The sequence below is a fragment of the Aythya fuligula genome, chromosome 4, assembly GCF_009819795.1.
Source record: "Aythya fuligula isolate bAytFul2 chromosome 4, bAytFul2.pri, whole genome shotgun sequence".
Lineage (NCBI taxonomy): Eukaryota > Metazoa > Chordata > Aves > Anseriformes > Anatidae > Aythya > Aythya fuligula.
The window spans coordinates 74,307,573-74,327,718 of NC_045562.1; the positions used below are offsets into that span (position 1 = coordinate 74,307,573).

General features: G+C 43.2%; 1 protein-coding gene across 8 annotated transcripts in view; it reads right to left on the reverse strand.

The window, feature by feature from the left end:
* Positions 1–20,146, reverse strand: part of SLC4A11 (solute carrier family 4 member 11) — a 90,694-nt gene that overhangs the window by 34,512 nt on the left and 36,036 nt on the right. For 7 of the 8 annotated variants that reach the window (XM_032186416.1, XM_032186413.1, XM_032186420.1 and 4 more), the window contains 5 exons: positions 17,353–17,399; positions 12,688–12,919; positions 12,003–12,065; positions 11,385–11,466; positions 2,807–2,930 (listed from right to left, as the gene is read on the reverse strand). In XM_032186416.1, the coding sequence (XP_032042307.1) occupies positions 2,807–2,930; positions 11,385–11,466; positions 12,003–12,065; positions 12,688–12,919; positions 17,353–17,399 (548 nt within the window). The remainder of the gene's footprint in view (positions 1–2,806; positions 2,931–11,384; positions 11,467–12,002; positions 12,066–12,687; positions 12,920–17,352; positions 17,400–20,146) is intronic. The other variant, XM_032186414.1, reaches the window with a different exon arrangement.

Sequence of the window (20,146 nt, forward strand, 5' to 3'; positions counted from 1 at the left end):
TCTCAGCACTACTACTACTGGGGTGAAAAGAGACTGTAGTAAAGGCTCCTGCAGTACAGATATCTGTTCTGAGAGATCAGTTGTGCATATCTGCTTCAGCTTCCTGTTTTCTGGGCATTAAAATAAAAATCGATCCCGTTGGCTTCTCTGGGGCAGTTCTGGCAGCACAAGTGGAGATTGAGAGCTCTCAGCTAAAGCAACTACTGGCATGGAAAAAAAGCAGAGAGGGAGAAAAGCAGCGAGCACACACAAGCAGCACTGTCCATCTTCACCAAATCCTGGAAGGGACAGAAGACCACAACCAAGGAAAGGAGCAAGTGCCCACTTAGGTTAATGTTTCTGTAAGCCACAGGCCCAGTCTTTGATGGTCGACATTCAACAGTATCCAAAGCCTGCCCTCCTGTTGCTCTGAGCACCTTGGAAATTAGGTACATATGGAAGGAATAAAGGAGACTGAGCTCTTCATCTCTACACAAACCTACAAAACCCAGGCTCTGCAAACCCAGATCTGCTTATCTGCTTGCATACATGGGTCAAGGCAGGTAAGATGCTTACCAAGGCAGTTTACAGAATCAGAGCTCCTTAAAAGTCCCCTTTTGATGAAATGTTTTAACTCCCCTCTTCTCTTAGCTATACTCAACAGCCATCAGGTAGCCACTGCTACCCATACGCAAACAGCCACCCTCTTTTGGGCAGCCTCCAAACTGCTCGCATTACTGTAGAAGGTAGTAGTGAGCATGTGATTAATTTAAGCTGTCATGATTCATAACAAAGCAGATGAACAATTTCTTCATGAACGCAGCTGAGTAATTCAGTGATGCTCAACACCGAGGCATGGACATGCAGGTAGCACTGTCACCACTAACGCTCTGCTTGCTCTATTACTCACTTTGCCCCGCTTTCTCCTTTCATCTGTTCTCCCTCCATCACAGGGAAGTTCCCTTCAGACACTTGCTAGGACATGCTCATTTTAAGTTTCTGGAGAAGAGTCTGGATGTAAGAGAAGATAGCCTGCTTCTGGGGTTAGCTTTTAGAGTTTGTAATCTTGATCCATTCAAACTAAACCAGCCTAGATTTGCCATTGCAGGGAAGGCTTCTCCTTACCTAGGAGCAGTCTCCTTGGGCTGGGTGTTAGAGTGGGTTACTTCAGGCTACCCAACACTGCTCCTTTGCTTTATTTTCCCCACTCTAACCAATCTTTCCCAGAGACAGAAGAACAGTTTGGAGAAGCTGAAGAACCATAGAGATTTGAAAGAGTATTCTAGTTTTTCCATCTTCCATATTAGTGATGGATAAGGAACTAGATTCCTCAGTGCAACAGATGCCTACTTTCTGGACTTTTCCTCCTCCCCCCAACCAAGACTCATTTAATCTGTTAATGTCAGCAGGTTAATTATTTTAACTGCTGTACCAGAAATGCGTACTTAGAGCTGGCTAGATAAACTCATTTAAAATAAAGCATGTTGGCAACTCCATCTCTGCTTGGCCTCCACTCCCTTTCCTTAATTTGATGCTGCCCATTGGAATTGCAAGCTTTCAGGACACAAGCGGATGCAGAGCCATTTGTTGGGCGCTTTGCACATAGCTGGCTGGAGATAAGTGAGCTGCCACACAATGAGAGATCGATGCAATTGTGAGCAGGTTGTTGTTTGCCTGCTGCTTCTCACAGGGAACATCAATTTGTTTTCAGCCTGCTGGGTTTGAGATCTATGCCAAAAGCATTGAAGTGCTCAGCTGGGAAAAGATCTGCCAGAAGGAAACACCAGTATTTCCATTTAAACAACAGTGATGGTGGAAGGGGGAGGAGACGGAGCAGCCTAAAAGGTCCCAGGGTCATACAGATAGCAATGAAGGGCAGGAAATTAAACCTGGATCTGTCTTGTTCCAGACAAGGTCCCCAACCTCTCCAGGACCTCCCAGGAGCACAGACCTAGTAACCCCAAGGTGTTAACAGCCAACTTAAGTGTGAAAAGGTCTTTTACTTGAACCTTTCAACCATTAGTTAGCAGGACACACCAAGTTGATTAAGCCACTGCTTTCTAGGAAGGGAAGATGTTGATCCCTAATTGACCTTGATGCCTCCCCTGATATTGCAATGAACAAGCACATTACAAGGTCATTTGTTGGCCTTGTCTGCATCTGAGAACCAGTAAGTACACCCGAGCAAACTTTAACCTTACTGCTTCAAGTTCCAAAAGCTATAAAAACACTTTGGCACAGTGACTTTACACAGCACTCCAGGCTCTGAATATGAATAGCTTCACCTGTACTGCAAGAGAACTCATGGGCTGATATAATTGAGATGTAGTTCCATCTATACTGATGCAGCCACATCTGCAGCGTAACTGTCCCATAAAGAGCAGCCCAAGCTTTTGCAGACTTATAATAGTCCTTCACAAGCATGGTTTTAACTAGAAACAGCCTTTATTTTAACTAGGAATGGCCTTTACTTCCAAAACCAGGTAGCTAAACTGGTAAAGCTGAATCTGTGGAGCATTACACACATCGTGGCTGTACCTCCAGCAAAAATTAAGAGTATGGGGACTGCAGACACTTGACCTGCAGCGTTCTCCCGTGTCAGGCTAGAGGCTATTCCCCAGAATAAGTTGAGGACACAGACAATTGTAATCCACCCTTCACACACTGTTAGAATAAGCCATCTTGACAAGGGGTGGGAAAATCTCAGGCCTTTTCATATCCCATTATGTCTCAAAAATAACGTGTTGTCATTAACTCTAGGAGGAGACCAAGAAAATATCTTGGGAGAATCCCCTGAAGTAACACAAGGAACGAGAGCAGCACTCACCATTTTAGGAGGAGCCAAGACTAATATCACAAATCTCACTTCACAAGAGTTTTCACCCCAGTTCTGAGGTCTCTCGAGGCGGCTGATGCAAACATGACGTCGCTGAAGGGACTTTATAGTGCAACTGTGGAGAAAGATGGCATGGTTATACTCGGCACTATGAAACATGCTGTGCAAGTTTGAAACATGCTGTGCTCTCTTGGTGCGAGAGTTTATAAAACACATTTTGGTTCTAAAAACAAAGTGCTGCTGGTTATGAAAGGTTCATTTCTGAAGTCTTTAACAGTGACTTCAACCTACATTCAGCCCAATTCTGCTAGTTTTATAGATTTTTATACACATTTTCTTAAAAGGAAGTCACTTTAAAAGTTACAAGGCTTATTCTCCCCCCCTCACCCCCATCTGCCTTTTAGCTTTTTAAAACCAACAAATCAAAAGATTGCAATATACTTCGTATTTGTAGAAACTCCTGCAAAATAGACCTCTTAAAAATAACACCTACATTAAGGGAGAGCAGTTTACACTTCATTTCATCTGATCTTCTAAAACGCTTTTGGAAACATTAAGGCAAGATGCCAAACCAACATATTTCCACTTCTTTCGCCTTGGGCAGATCTGTTTGAATGGATTTCCCAATTTGCTCTCAGCTGTTGTTTTCCCCTTTCTGGTACAGGTGTTACAGAAACCAAGCTGATCTCTATGCTCAGGATCTGCAGAGGCTGTAGCAGGCAGGATTACTGCTCAGGGGCCAGCCCCACTGGCTCTTTGTCCACTACAACCTAGACTAGCAACAGGTTGTTTGAAATAAACACAGGGTATTTTTGGAGGCCATGAAAGACCAGGTCTGTCACCACAATGGGATATTTAAACAGAGCTGTGATCTGCGTTATCATCACTTCTGCTGCTGGGAAACTCTGAAAAAGCAACAAACTGGCATGAAATAGTTGCAGTAGGTTATTACCAGCCTTGACTGCAGCTCTCTTGTTTCTAACAGTCCCCGAGAAAGCACAGGGAAACACACAGGTTTTGCATATCAACACAGAAAGTGGCATGAAAGTCTGCTTTCCCAATTCAAAGTGCTTTTTTTTTTTTTTTTCCCCTATGGTTCAAAGTCATTTAGACTGCTTGCTGCCTTTTATTCATCCAGCAGTCACCTATCACAGTCCTTAGATCATCTCTTCCATCATTCCAACTCGTCTTTCTTTTTAAGATGTATTCTCAAACTCACATAACCTGAAGGTCACTTCCAGTAATGGCTCCTGAAGATCCTTGGCTGGGGACGTACTAGCTAGGAGCACATCACATTTCTCATGAAGTTCCCAGAAACTTGCATACCAAGACACCCCATCAAATATTTTCTTAGTGAGTTTGCTTCCAGTCTGTCATCAGGAAGTCAAGCTACTTACACAAATTAGTCTGACAAAGGCACTTGCCTGAAAGCAACCAAACAGCTTCACTGTAATGAAATGAAGCTGTAAAATAGGTTATGAGTAAGAAAACAGCATTTCATATTTCCTACCTCCCCTCCACCGTGGGGTCTTGACTTCTTTCTACTCAGGTCATTTGAATTAGCATTGGAAGAGAGAAAAAACCAAGGCAGGTCCTAAGGTTAGGAATAAGTCTTCTCTAAAGTAATTGAAATGGAGTGCAAGCTTTGCCTGAGGTTCATACCTCAGCTGTCAAGCTCACTAAATTTGCTTTGAAAATGAAGGATTTCTGGTCATTCTGAACATAATTCTACTCTGGAGATGGCCAGAAACAGTTATTAGATACCTGTTGCTCACAGTGCTGTACCAACCCTTTCCAGACATCATTCCTTTCCTACTGTGTCTATCAGGCAGTTCCCGACAAAGCAAGGAGTGACTGAAGTACAGAACACGGCCTTATTACAGGACAAGGGATGATCACACCAGCACGTGCCCCACTGCTGAAGGTGGGGCAGGATACCAAGGCATACATGGGAACATAACCTGTACCTACACACCATGTAGGAACTCAGACACCTCTCAGTAGTACTGCTCAGCAGCTTGCCTGATCCCACCATGTCTGAATGAATCCAAGAAATGAAACCTCAAAAAAAAAAAAACAAAAAACACAGGATTTCAGCTCCTACCTGAGGCTGGAAAGCCAAGGCGCAGGAGCCCTGCTCCTGAGATTGCAGGTTACTTGAAGAAAAAAATTATATAGGGCTATAATTAAGCAAGCTACACCTCTTCTTCAGGTTAAATGCTGCAGCTAGCTTTCTTCCTGAAGTGACAGGGACATGCTTGGGCTCTGGTAACTCGTCTGTAAGGCTGTGCTTTTTTTGAGGTGACAGTCCTACCAACAGTGACAGTCTATAATATCAGGTCAACCTGAGAGCTTCTTCAGCTTGAAGGGATAAACTTAACTCTGCAAAGACAGCTCACTTTCACATACAAGCCACAAAGCCTGCTGATCCTCTCTAGAGGTGTCCTGAGTTTTCTAAGCAGCTACCCCAAAACTTTGCATTTCTCTAAATCAGGAGTCTGATGATTTCTTACTTTGAAGGACTGGGAAAGCACGCCCTAAAAAGAACTTAGGATGCTTAGATTTACTAAAGATTTAACAACACTGAACACATTCACAAGACACTGACAAACCTGTTGTCATCATTACACATCTTTATCTGGAACAGTTTTATGCACAGATTTGGAGTTTGAGGTTTTCACACCTATGAGACAGTTTCCATCAACTCTTCTGTAAAGAGGTCAACTGAAGCACTGACACATTCAGCTAAATCCCAATACCACTTACACCAGTAAAACTGGGGGTAGACCACTAAACTTATGGTCAACTTTTGCACATATATTATTGCCAGATTATTATTGCTCGGGGTCTGATGCACCCGAGCTTTGCTACATGGAGTGGAGGAGCAGTGCCTGTCCACTGAGTGCAGCCTCATCCACACCAAGCTTGGTTTTACTGCTGTATCCAGTTATTTGGACAAAAACCTGCTCTCAGTACTTTCAATGTAAGGCCCTGTCCCTTCTGCCCATGTGTCAATCAGCAACTCAATCTCAGCTGTTACCTAACTGACCTAAGTCCAGCTAGTTCCTGGTCTAGCACTTCCTGCTCCATTTTGTTTTAATTCCAGAAGCTAGATACAAATATAAAAAGAGCTCATACTGAAGCCCTTCCTAGATTTGTGCAAATATTTGTAAAGTAAACAACAACAACAATTTGGTTCACATGGAGAAATCAAAAGCTATGCAGATCTGTAGGTAAAACTGCACAGGTCTGGCCAAAACAGAGGCACTTTGAAAACAAAACAACTCCAAGCAGCACTTAAACTCCCACTGAAAAATATCTGAAGGGCAAATAGCTAAAACCCCTCCAGAAACCTGAGGGCTAGCAAGACATTTTCAGCTGACTAAACTCAGTCTGGTTTGGCCAGAGGCTCCAAGTTCCCTTTTGGTCTGTGTTGAGCTAAATTTGATTCTTGTCTGGTTTGGACAGCACGCTGAAAAATCTATTTTCACCCAGTATTACACACATATGGAAATACTGGGTTATGATTTAACAAGACACCAGGTTGCATTCTCAGCAATTTCATCATTATTCTCCAATAATTGACCTCATAAAAAAAGGCTGTTTGAATTATAACACACTTTCCTGCTTTGCTGTCCTCCTCCTTCCAGGCTGCTTATCCTGCAAGCATCCAGCGTGGCACTTGGATGGTGAGAACCCACAACATCCCCCCAAAATCATCAATACCCTAAGTAGCACGTGCTGCTGGTCCACCCCACACCCAAGATGTTATCAGATCAATAACACGTTCCTCATACAAATCCTAAAAATGGCCAAACTTCAGAGACCAAGAAAAACAGAAGCCACCTTGAAGCAGGGCAAGAAAGGAAGTCAATTCAGAAACAAATTATCCCCTGCAGTAAGAAAAAATGCCCAGTAGAGGTAATCAGCTAGCCAGCCTTTTCCTGTCCCAGTGCAGAACAACAATGACACTGCTTATTCGCATCCACTGCAAATAAATCTTCTGTGAACCAGCTCCAGGCACAGGCTTTTCAGAAACCAGAATTTACAAGCGAGGAATGAAGCTGTGACCAGCAGGCCAGCTCACCAGCAGTTTGGCACAGGGTTGTTTCAGCAGTCCAGAGAAAAATTGCTCCAGGATGAGTATCGTCTTGGAGCAGTACATGCATTTGGAGCTCTAGGAAGACAAATCCTCTCTAGGGGAGTTAGGGAGAAAGTATTTCCTATGGGTCAGTGCATAAGGAGACAGCCCTGCACATTGTGGGCACTGGAGTGACTCATCCTTCTTGCCAAGAGCTCTCCTTTGGGACTCAAACTCGCAGTGAATAATTTGGATTTGAGAACTCCCTTCCATAACACAGCATCTGCAAGACTGACATTACCTGGGACAGTCCATCGAGGGTGCCTTTATGTATTTAAAGATCTTTGAACCCAAATAGCACTTGACAGATGACTGCTGCAAAGTGTGGAGAATGGGCTTGTTTTGCAAACTTCGAGTCTTGGAATCATTCCTTTAATGTTTTTTTGTTGTTTTGTTTTAAAGAGTTGAACCGTTCAATTCCCCACAGCATCCCATTTAGACATTTGAAAGAAGGGCACTGTTCTGCAGGGTACACAGTAACTAAGATTTCTTTGAAATCTAAATTCTTTGAAGTCTTTTCAACACCTAAACCAGCAGTAAGTGGCTCTTCTGTAGACCTACATGCCTCTGGGACTGGGCAAATTTTTAAATGTGCAATAGGCTTTACTTTTGTTCAGAGATGCATAGGTAACAAGGTTTCATACAACCATTGGTTTTACAGTAGAAAAAAGTTAATATTCTTAAATGCTACTCTTTTGGGATATCAAGCCAGACTGTTGCTTCGAGTCACCTCACACCACTAACTTTTGAAAGGCTACTGGTATTTTTGAGCTACCCTCCATGTGAATTTTCACAATGACATACTATGAAAACAAGCAGTTTTATAGCAACATGGATGACGCAAGCTTTTGAACCACCCTCTTCACCTGCAGATAGGTTTTTCCTCTGCTTTACCTGTTAGAACAGCTTTAAAAAATCAGTTGAATGCACTAAAAGTAAACCCTTCACCAGTTCTTGTGCCTTACCAACCCAACCAAAGGAAACAGCTCTTCAATTACTGAACACAGACTACGAAGCAGCTTGCTTCCGTGTTCTTTTAAGGACTCAACTCTGGAAAACAAATCATACCCATCTCCTGGCAAGGAGAATATAGCCTGGAGGTGGTACTGCCTGAGGAGTTCCACTCAGCGCAGGCAACATTTGTTCAATAATCCAAACAGCTGCTGTTTCTCCTAGAGGACATCAAGTAAAGAAATATACCAGCAGTCAACTGACAGTAACTTTAACACCCTTAGAATTAGGGATTCTTCACCACATCCCAGGAAAAAAAAAAAAAAGTCTGGCATTTGCATCTCCATTTGTCACACTGTGAAAGAAGCAATTGGGTTTGACAGGACTTAGTTGTGATGAAAACCACTCCTCCACATGCTCTCCGCTGGACAAGGGGGGCTATCCTTGGGCTTTTTGAGCCACAGAGCTGGGCATAACCAAAACCAATAGCTCTTATATGGGCTTCTTCCCCAGCTTTCTGAATCCAGATATGTGAAGTATACTCAGTTTACCCCCTCCAGACTCTGGATCAGGGTGGATCTGGCTGGTTCCTTGGGGAACTCAGCAATGCTGCAATCATTACATGCTAGAGGGGTACCACAGTGTCTATGAACTCCTAAAATCTGAGCTTCCTCATGCTAAATGACCAATTAAACCTGCAGATGACAGTTCAGCACTCCTGGCACTCCCCACTCTCAAACAGGTCTTGGCTACCCCTTGTCCCAAGTTCTCTAATGAATCAGCTTCACACTGAAGAGACAGGAGGTGTCCATACCATTTTGTCTTGCTCTTCTGGCAAATGAAAAAACAGAAGAAAAAAGCTGTGTTCGTGGATTCTAAGCTATGTGATTACAAACTTGACTGATGAAGCTAAGCTGCATCTCTGAAGATCTGCTTTCTCCTTAGAAAAAGCAATCTTCACACCTCTGCAGCTGAAGGGTAGTAAGTGCCCACTACTCACTTGGTAGTGGGACATCAGCACTCAGCTAAGCAGCATTTTAATGAAGCAACCTCAAGGCTTTCATATGCTTACATACTCTTGTAATGGCTTCAGAAAAATCATTTTTGTCAGGAATTGGCAAAACCTAACCCTGAAGTCTGAGTCAGAAACCAGCTTTGCTGGACTTCAGCAGAACATTTGAATCTTGAGATCTTTGATTTCCCCAGGCAGCTTATTCTGTTCTGTGGATGTAGCCCAGATGCATATGGTATCTGACCTCGCTAGTGGTTCAACAGACCTGAAACTGTGAGAGTGCAAATTACAGCAGGAGCAGAATAGCTACTTAACCTCAGAAGCATGCAGTGTAAAACCTAAGGTGGAGTGATAAGAACAGTCTCTCTTCCCAGCACAGAAGAGAGAAGGAACCAAGTTTGTGTGTCCTTTAGGAATGCTCCTCCTCAAATAGGTTCTGTAAAACTCAGTGAAGATCCCACACACAGGTATGTTTTTCTTTCTAAGCTAATTTAGGATTTAATATTTCTCCTCAAAATCAATGCAGAAGCAGTACTACCAAAGCCATCCCTGAGCTGCTATTCCTCAATATAATCTTAGGATACTCAAGCCTATGTCATTTGCTACAAATAACAAGTTAGTTAAGGCACACAAAACAGGAGCGCTGATTTAAGATTTAACAAAGAGTATAGATATTAAGCACAAGGAGAAAGAACAGTAAAAAGATATCTTAAAGGTTCTTCCCACTCATACAGGAAAAAATCATCAACAAATTCCTTCTACTTCAGAGTTTTGGAAGTTGTTTTGCAATCTGACTTCAAGAAAAACGTAAGGTCTAAAAATATGGTTCTCAATCTGTTGCACAATAGCTGCAGCAGAAATACAGTGCAATAATTATATAATTATAGTTAATAACTCATCACTGCTTTCCCACCACTTTCTTCTCCCTCTTCAGAGCAACAAAAGGGAGAAACAAGGAAAGTTTTGCACAAGACACCTTTAGGCTGTAAGCTTATTCCTCAAATCATGTCTTGTCATGGAAGCTAGCATTACTCACATGGACACATTCAAAGTTTTGGCTCACTTTCTGTAGGAAGGCTGAACCTACCCTTTTCAGCTTCATGTATATAACCACAGCATTTGTATCATGACCTCTAGAAGTGCTTTTTAATTAAGTCAATACTCTAAACTCTCTAAAGTCCTCTATAGAGCCATGTCACATACCGTCATGGAAGCTTCCACCCTCTGCACTTCCTAGAGTAGCACACACATTCCCTTAGTGCCCTTATGCCTGTGGCATGCAAAAGGGAAAAAAACTCAGAAGCCCTCCTGGTTGATTGGCACAGAAAGACCATTTTGGTGTAGGAACTCATTTTCTCATTCATACAAGCTGTCCTGTACATCCCAGGCAAAAAAGTAGAGGCTGACAGTAGCACTTAGACATTACTGCATGTCAGGTTCCTGTTCTATTAAATAAGTGAACTAGATACCTTTTTACGTAGAAAGCACATCCTTCTCTTTCATAAGAGATTAGAAATAAGTTTAAAACAATCTATTTCTAAGGCAGAATCTACTTTTTTTTTTTTTTCCAGTCATAAGCAGAGGATAGGAAAATCACAGCTAGGAGGAGGAAAGCTACTATGACAGTTCTAGCAAACCAGTTGTGAATTTTGCTACAGTATGTGCATTTACTCAGAGCCTTTAGGCACCCATCCAACATAGGTTAATTCCCAGAGAAATTACTGGGGTATTTCTTGACAACTTGACTTAGATTACATCTGCATACTGTGACAGAAAGTCAAATTGCATTGTTTTGGTTGGCTCAGTGACTCAGGTTTTGGCTTTCTTCTGCAGAGGGACAGTTTGGCTCACCCAGCATACTTGACTCTGGGACAGTGATTTCAAAACCCAGCAATCCAGTTTTAGTCAAGTGGAAGCTGGGGTGAAGCCACCATGCCTCATAAATCCCAGGTGACGGAGTCTTTACCGATCCAACATTTAACTGAGTTGACAGGGTTTGAATTAATTGCCAGACAACAATCACTGTCTGAATAGCATGAATTTCTGAATTCAATTTCAGTTACAAAGTTTAGACGCTTTCAAAGGGTCTAAGAAGTCTTTCAGGATAACATTTCAGGCTTTGCCAAAGTAGTCCATGATCAAGTTCACTTGCCCTATTCAGGAGTTCCTGATTAACATTTTCAGTAATTAGCATTTCTTGGCTCAGATTTTTTCAGCATTCTTAGTTTGTTAACCCCAGATTTAGACAGTATCCAGCAACTTAATGCCTTGCAGAGACCATGACCATCTGCAGAGAGGAGCAGCACAATGCTCAGAGAACCCACAGGCCAGGACAGATGGTCAAAGACATCACCAACTCAAATTTACAAGGGCATGTTCTGAACTGCTGTTCCTTCCTACAGCTAAAAGGGCTGCAAGTTTCAAGCCGTTTGTGTATTCTTATAATTAATAACCCAGGTACTTACATGATACAGAGCCAGGACTGCTGATACTGCACCCCCGTGACTGTTGCTGTGACCCCTTGAATTGTATCTGATAAGAGGTGAACTAGGAGAAGAAAAATAGAAACATTACAGGTTTGTCTACATTTGTTTTGCCACTGCAAATTACATTTCCTTTCCAACTGAAGCTAAATGCTAATACCAAGCATACTTATTTAACCGCATACTGGATTGATGCAGGGGTTGGGGATGACAATAGGAGAAAGTGGAAGCATTTGACCTGATGCTTTTGAATTCTGTCCCTAAACTCTCCAGTTTGAGAAGGCAGCTGTTTTCTCCCCCTAACAGCAGCCTACTGCAATATTAAGTCATTATATTAGCATTATTCAACACACACAGGACTAGAAGAGACTTCATCTTCCAACTCCCCTGCCCTCTCTCCCCTCTTTGTAATTACTATTCTCTGATCATTTCATGGCACTGCTTAATTTTTCTTTATTGGCAGAAAGCCTAAATTAAATAGATTATAAATGCAAAGCTCTAAGACAGGCAGCAAGAAGTAACCAAAGCATGAACATGCTTACTACATGCTCAGGACTTGACATATCTGTTAAACAAATTCACTCAGGCTGTGACAGTTACATTTGAGATGCGATGTACATGTTTGTATATTCATTCCTGTTGGCTCTGAAACGTCATGGGTGCCTACAGAGAAACAATGCTTAGTTAAGCTTCTTCACATTTTGGGCTAAAAGGCAGTGTTTTAGACTATGCTATGACATTCAGTGGTAGCTCATAGTGACACGTAAGCTGAAGTTGGCTGAGGCTACCCCAGTTTTGAATTTCTGGAGTAAAACAAGGAGCTTATCACCCCTTCCAGTAGGCTGGGAGCAACACAAATGCTCAGCCCTCCCCAGCCAATTACTCATTCAAAGCAGTCAAACTCTCCCAGCCTGTGTGAATTCAGATGGAGAATCACAAGGCAAAGGAGCCACTTCTGAAGGGACACCAGCAAGCATCTCTTTGAAAAAACAGATCTAACACTTTATGGACAATCACACCTGATGGGGCCAGACAAGATACTCCAGTGTTGGAGTCTCCTCCCCCCCCAAAAAAACACCAGTACATCTCATCTTAATGAAATAGGCACAAAACTCCACCAAAACAAAACCTTGGAGACATGAGTCCCTTCAGTCTAGGTCACAAAAAATAAAACCCTAGTGTCACATGCAACATGCAAACCTGGGGATCATGCAATAGTGAGTAATCAACACCCCCCCCAATAGAAAGGATAACAAATAATAATTGCAAATAAGGAATTAATTACCATTCCCTTCTCGTGGGGTCCCTGAATCTGTGAATAAAGTGCTCATGATTTTTTCAAAGTTGCAGCTTGGCTCTGTGTTCTCAGGATCTTCGGCAAAATGTTTCAGCATCTCTCTAAGAACATCATCCAAGGAGGTGGCTGTTTCATCGAGGATGATGCTGGCTCTGGCCAAAAACCCATCCAGGTCTCTGTGGGCTCTGACTTCCTCCTCAAAGTTCTTTAACTTCAGGTACTGTGTTAAGAAGAGGTCAGAGCATTAGACAGGTGTACGTAACACCTAGCAAAGGACTAGGAACTGTGTAGTCCACAAGACAGTTTCAAGTTACTGCCACAAAACCAGTGATTCTGGAATCACTCTTTCCAAATCCCACTGTAGAAGAGAAGTTGTTTTATGTTATTAACACATTGAAGGCCTGCAAAATCAACGCTTTTGCTCATTTAGTAACCATGGGTGAATGTCTAGGCACAGTTTTACACCCTGATGTTGAAAGCAGAAAAAAAAAAAATCAATTTCACTGCCGAGGATAAAGCACAGAATTAAGTCTAAAAAGCATAAACGCCTAAGGAGCATTTAGAAGCCTCTTTTGGTCTAAACAATTCAAGATGTTTGTAACAACACAGGCAAAGTTACTAGGAAGAAATGAACTCTCAGCTCAGAAGCATGAAGAATTGTCAGTGTGCATCTCAGTGCATCTAAGCCAGCTCTTCTCCAAGAGCCATCTCTGTCCTCCTAGTTCAGGAGCTCGAAGGGGAGATGGAATCCCATCCAGCTCATCACCTTTTTATACTTAAACTCCTATTGTTCCTACTCCTGAGGAAGTTTTCTTCCTCTCTACATAACATTTAGCTTTGAATCTATGTATGACAGGAGGAAAAACAGATGGCAGACAAAGGCTGGTACTGCCTCAACTCTCTGCTGTCGCAGACAGACTCACGGAGTCTTCCTTGAGATGGAAGGAACAGCCACGCTGTATTGCAGAACCTCAAACCTTTTCTGCGTTTGTCAGCTATGACATTTGTTAATTGAATTATCAAACTACAGATGCGTCGTTCCCGTTTCACAGTTCTTAGAAATCCGTGCACGCAGTTAACGCTCACGGTAGTGAGTCAAAAGCGGCCGACAGTCCTGTCCTTCAACAGCTTGAGACCAAGCAAGGAAGTGGGAACCCAGGAATCTCACTTTGTTACGCAGATCTCCCATCCCACAGGAGGCCAGCCAAGCTTGAATTCACGAGGTCAGGACAAGATTTTAGAGATACATTTAAGCCTTCAGCTCCTATTACGCTCAGTGAGAAGCACGCTCTGGATTGCTTTTACAGATCTGCCACCAAGTTGCCTCCACAAGCAGGACCTTGGCACATTTCCCCGTGTTATGGGGCCACCCCACTGCCTGAGTCACAGATCCGCTCCTCTCACACGTACCCTTTCTACCTTTTCCATTTATAGCCTAGACACAGGGAAAAACACTAACATCTCACTAATTACTGTAATTATCACAGCAACTATCAAGTTGTCAGTACACATCCATTGCAATTAACACTGTTTTACTTTGCATCAATCACTTCTTCCAGAGCCTTGGAGGATTGGGACCGAGGATTCTCTGAAGGATTTCACCGCCACCCCCAAGGCTTTAATGTTGTCTGCTTTTAGGAGAGGGTGACACAGCCATATTATCACCCCCCTAAAAGAGGTGTCTAACTGCAAGTGCCCAATCAGCCTTACATGATCCCTGTATGAGAGCAGGTTAAAATACCCATCAATTACAGGTTAAAATACCCATTAATGTTCATGGGATCACCTGGTGACCAGCAGCTGTTTCTCTGAGGTCTTCTTTCAGCTCATCTGGCACGCAGAGTCCGACCTAGGGCTTAGGTTCGGACAGCAAAGGGACTAAACCTAGAGAGAACTTGAGATGGATTGCAAAGGAGGCAGCAAAAGAAGTATTGGGAAGGTCAAGAGCAACTGGAGTGCTGCAGCATCAAGGAGCTTTCAAGCAAGCAAAAGGGGCTTCGTGTCATCGTGCTCCCAACGCTTGAGATGCCACCAGAAGGAAAACTGTGGAAGCAAGAAGTTGGCTGATGGAGAGCAGGAATGAATCAGAGGCATTCAGAGGGCTGTTATCTGCCCACATCATCTCAATCAACACTGATTCCCCAGCGATCTGCACGAGACAGCACCATTTGCTTGCTGTGGCAGGACAGCTCTGTCAGCTACTTAATACAAGTCCTAAAGGTTCAGCTCCAGCTCCTGGCAATGCCTTCTGTAAATCAGACTCTCTATCCTCCTTCTCCTGGTCCTTTACAAGAAATAGGGGCAATAACTGTCTTTATTATCACTCCCTTAACATTGGGTATGATACATGCGTAAAACACCACAAGGCAACGTGCCATGATGAGAGGAAATAAATACATCACTGCCTAGCTGAGACAAACCAAGAACAAATTAGCTGGATTGCTGGTACAGCAACACCTCAGAGATAGCTCAAACAGAACCTACTCCAGTCAGGACACCCACTGCTTTGAGCAGAAATTAATGACTACTCCTTCACAAATATTTTTAGCTAGATCATCCAGTATCCTGGTGTGACTCGATGCTGGAAACTGCCGAGAAAGAAATGAGACAGCTACCCAATACTTATTTTAATAGCATCAAGTACCCTTAATAGCAAAGCCATACACTGGCAAGAGAAGCTGTCATGCAATGCAATCACATTGGAACAGCCTCTCCTGACATCAGGCAGGCAGGACTCTTGGTCAACCACCATAAGACAAAGCTGCACATTCAATCCATGCAAAACAAAGCCCTCAACGCTCATCAGGAAGGTCCAAAATGGAAGTTATCAGCCTTGCTGCTGCTCTAGAGACCAACCCCACGTTTATATACACCGCAAGAACCTTAGGAAAAGGTGCTCCTAAAATACACGTTGCCCTGAGCACTGCTCCCTCCATGCTGCTGCTGCAGATACTGATGGCACTTTCTTCAGAAAGACTCTGGGATGGCGATTAAGCAGTTGGAGCTGTCAGCAGCTCCTCCTTATGCCTACCAAGGACCATGCCAACCTTGCCCAAGACATGGATTGCCCTTCCAGGGCTCCAGAAGGGGCACAGGAACCATGGACTACCACCAGAGGTGGTGACAACCCAAGGAAAACATCTATAAAATTTGTGACCCAACCACTTTTATTTTAACAATTCTCTCTTCCCAGGCACTTGGAGCCACTTCTCCTGTGACCCAGGACCCAATTTCCTTAATATTTCAAGCACAACAATTTTACATGTCCTCCACGGAAGCAATAACTGGCAATTAGTATATTTTCCTCAAGCCTTGAGAAAGCCTGCTATCCCTCTGGTATTTCTTGCTCAACAGCACACTAAAATGCTCAAGCATGAACTATAGGCCAGAAAAGCAGGACTCCTACAGCTCTGGAAAAGAAAAGAGCAGAAGACAAGCCACTTACACGTTAGCAGCTTCCAGCTATTTCTTATCAACAGCAGATCCTGCATTTAGGCTTAGAAATTGCACTTTAAGTTACCAAGTTCTTAGGTTACTTTCAGTCAAGTGTCGAGAACTCAAAGCAGCTTGGGCAGTAGTATTAGACAAGACAAATTATTAACAGACATTTCCGTTCCTGAGCACAGAATAGCTGATTTTAACTTCCATGCCTTATTATCAAGCGATATTTAGTCTTTTTTGATGTATTTTTAAACTTGGGGAGTAGAGGAAAGTTTTTTCTGCTAGAAGTATTTACGCATTTTCTTCCCCATAATAGTTCAGCCTGCTGAAACACCTTTCAGGATCTGAGCTCAGAGGCCTAAAAGAAGTCAAGGAAGTTTCCGGGATTCTCTAAAATGCCCTTAGGGCTTCAGTGCAGAGATTTAAATACCGACATTACAGCCTGCAACGAAGCCTGCAATATTTGATTTGCCAGCTTCAGCGATGCTAGAAGTTTACACGTCGGCAGTCCCTCCAACCAGCAGGTAGGATGAGAGCTGAAACAACTCCGAGCACCGTGAGTCATGCCTGGCAGCCCCAAAGACTGAAAGTGGTATTAAATATCAGCTCATTTCCTCCCTGCTAACTTTGTACTTGCATAGATGGAGGTCTGCACTACTCCAGCCTCCACGAGGCTTGGTGCGTTTCCGCCTTATCCTTATCGAGTTACGGTCTCAAACGCAAGCGTAAACTAAACATTTCCCAATCCTCCTCCTAGACTGCATGTTTCCAGGGAATTCGCTCCTGCTGAACCTCGTGAAGGCAGATCTGATTAGCTGGAATAAACAGGAAACCAAATCACAGCAGTGTCTATTGGGTGTTTCTGCTTTCGGCTAGAGAGCAGCTAAGCAGCCTGAATCTCTATGGTGTACACTTGGATCCCTTTGCAGGCAGCTGCAGAAAGAAAATGATGAATTAACATGTCAAGGAATTGTCTGGGACAAAAAACAGTGAAACAATCAGAATTACATAGAAACTGTTTGGAGTACAAGCAGCACATGGATCTTTAGGTTTAAATAAAGACAGAGGAATTCAGGAAAAGAGGTATTAACAAGCCCTGGTTAGGCCAGTAAAAACCTCCTTCCCATCCCCACAGAGCACAAGATCCTTTTCTCTGCTTCTAAATGATTAAGTATATGAAAAATAAGTTTACCACACAGAATTCCTGCTTACCTTCCTTGATGTGTGTAGTAACACGCAGCCAGCACTTTCATTTTCAGCTGGAAAACAAGAAGAAAAGGTACGTAGACAGCGTTACTATAACAGGTCATTACGATTACAGGTATATGACAGGCAACAGGAGGCTCAGAACAAGGTGAAGTATCACTCTTGGCAGAGAACCCTCTCTAGAGAAAAGCAGAGATTCAATTTTTACAACATTTCCCATTTAGGAAATATAAACCAAGTACAGAAGCATCCTTTATCGTTATCTGATCAGCCTGGGTTTGCCTTGCAGCTTTTTGTTTTTCAGATTCCCCATGTATTTTTATCCTTCACTCCACCCCCCCGCTTCCATAAAATCTAATTCCAAATACTTTAGGTAATCATTTAATCCCATGCATCGTTGTTTGATAGATTGAGGCTAAGATTGCATGAGTCACGCTCGCTTGGAAACCATTCTTGTCCTCGTTAAAAAGTCAACAATAACACCCAGGCACTTCCAAGGGAGCGGGCTGTGACAGATCACACACAGTGACTTGAAGATGAGCACATTAATGTCCTGTCAACTCACCACTCTGCCTCCATAAATCTAAGCATAAAGCAACAGAGCTCTTGAGAAAGAAAACTGCTGTTTAGAGGCTATTAAGTGTCACTAGGCGGTTGAGTTACAGGGACAGGGGTACCCCAGAAGTTCCCGGTGCAGACTTCCAAGCAACGTTATTTTCTTAGAGTGTCTACGAAGCAGTTTTTTTTTTTTTTTTTTTTTTGGTATAGAGCTGAAAAGCCATAAATAAAACCCAGCTGTTTCTGCCACAGCCCCCTCTGTACTGCCTGCATCCAAGGTAGTTTCTCTGCAACACCACTCATACTGCATTTGCTGTTTGTTCATTCTTCTCCCCCGTCTTCACACTTGGAAAAAAAAAAAGCCCCCCAAGATTGTGCTGCTACCAATATTACACAGGAAACACATGAACAGTTTTCATTCGAATGAGTGTAGTGACAGCATGGAAAAACCCCACTGAAAACCAAAAACCTTTCCAGAGGCCAAGCTGTGGAAAAGTACAGAGATGCAAGACGGAGTTGCAGATATTCAGAGGAGATTGTTTCCTACACTTAGCTGGATTTTTAAGTCCCAACCAACAAGAACTGCTCTGATCCCATTTCGCAGGCTGACCCCAGCATGAAAGCAGCTACAAGCTCAGCCCTGCTGCCCTCCGAAAAGAGAGGACTGAGAACACGATTAAGTTGCATACAGAGTGAAAACACCAGAACTCCACAAAGTGACTGATTTATTACACACAAAGCTGCTTTATCCTAAACCAGAAATTCAAGTCATGTTCCCACTTAAAAGGTTAAAATACTGGGACTCAAACTGGGAACAGAGTTGACTGCAGTAGAGGAAAAGAGGGAGAGGGTTGCCTTTATCTCTAAACAAAATAAGACTGCTCAGAGGCTTTGGTTACATCACCCAACTTCTTCCAAAGTTCACTTGGATGCTGTGCATGTGATTAAAAGCATCACTTAAGACAAGTCTGCTGGTGCAACAGCCCCAATTATTACTGCTTTTGACACATCGTTTGGAAAGCACAAGCTGTTTTTATCTTGAAAATGCTATTTATTATTAAAAAGCAAGCACCCAACTAAACCAGAAACATCAAGCATCTTCCCCGGGCTTTTACATCTGTAGTTCTCCAGTGCTCACTTACTCAATTTACAGCCTAATTACACATGCAAAAGTATGCTGGAAGATTTGGAGGCCATAAATATTCATTGAGAGAAAACATGTTTTGGTTTTTGCAGCTTTCGCATGAAATAGCTCCAGATAGACAAAGGCACCCACAGCCCCGAACAATAGCGGACACGCGTTGAGGCCGATATCCGCAGCCTGTCCTTCATGCCACCCTTTGGGATGCACGAAGACAGCAGAAATTCGTGTTGTCCTTTTATCACACAGCATCTCTCAGCTCCTCGTACCGCTTTTAAGCGCGTATCAATCCTCTGTTGACAGCTCTCTGGTTCTCATCTCAGGTGAGCGCCGAGCGTGCTTTATCAAAGCGAGCAAAAACATCTCATTACGTCCCTTGGACAGGGGTTTTAGAAGAAGAGGAGTCTGAAGACTTCTCAGATGTACCATTCTGGGTACAGAGGTGATGTTTTGGAAGGCTCAGAGCCTCATTCATCATTTCAGCCAAGCAACACGCTGCTTAGACTCAGCCCAGGGAAAAGGAGGCTGATGGATGTCACCAGTTCTGAGCTGTCACTTTTAGGGCTGTTGGAGCACGGTAGCATCAGAAAAGGAGAGTAGCAAGTTAACTGGGACATGAAAAATGGAAATATACACCTCAAGTGTGTTTTTACCTACTGCAGGGGAACCTGCTAAGCAAACCCAGGATAAAACCCTGCAGGAGGCTGCCTATGCTATTAAAGGGTGGCTGGGATGAAGCTAAAACCTACAGATGTGCCTGCCACTTCTCCTCTTCCTTCTGGCGCTGTCATTGCTTTCCTCCAGTTTTGGAGGAGCTGGAAAGATGTAATACCTTTGGATCCTTGCAATCTCATGGAGCAGCCCTTCACTGGAGGCACAAAGGATGTAGAAAGCCACAGGTTCAGCCTCTAACAGCAAGGAGGATCCTACCCATCAACCATCAATTATGCCTTACTACCAGGAATAATCACCAGATTTCACACCTGAGAGTCAGGATGAAGTACACCTAACTAGAAAGAGATCAGGGTCACATAACATTCCCATTTCTATTTCTGTGGTTCTGCTTTGCTGGACAGACAAAGGCTGCAGAAGTTTATTTTA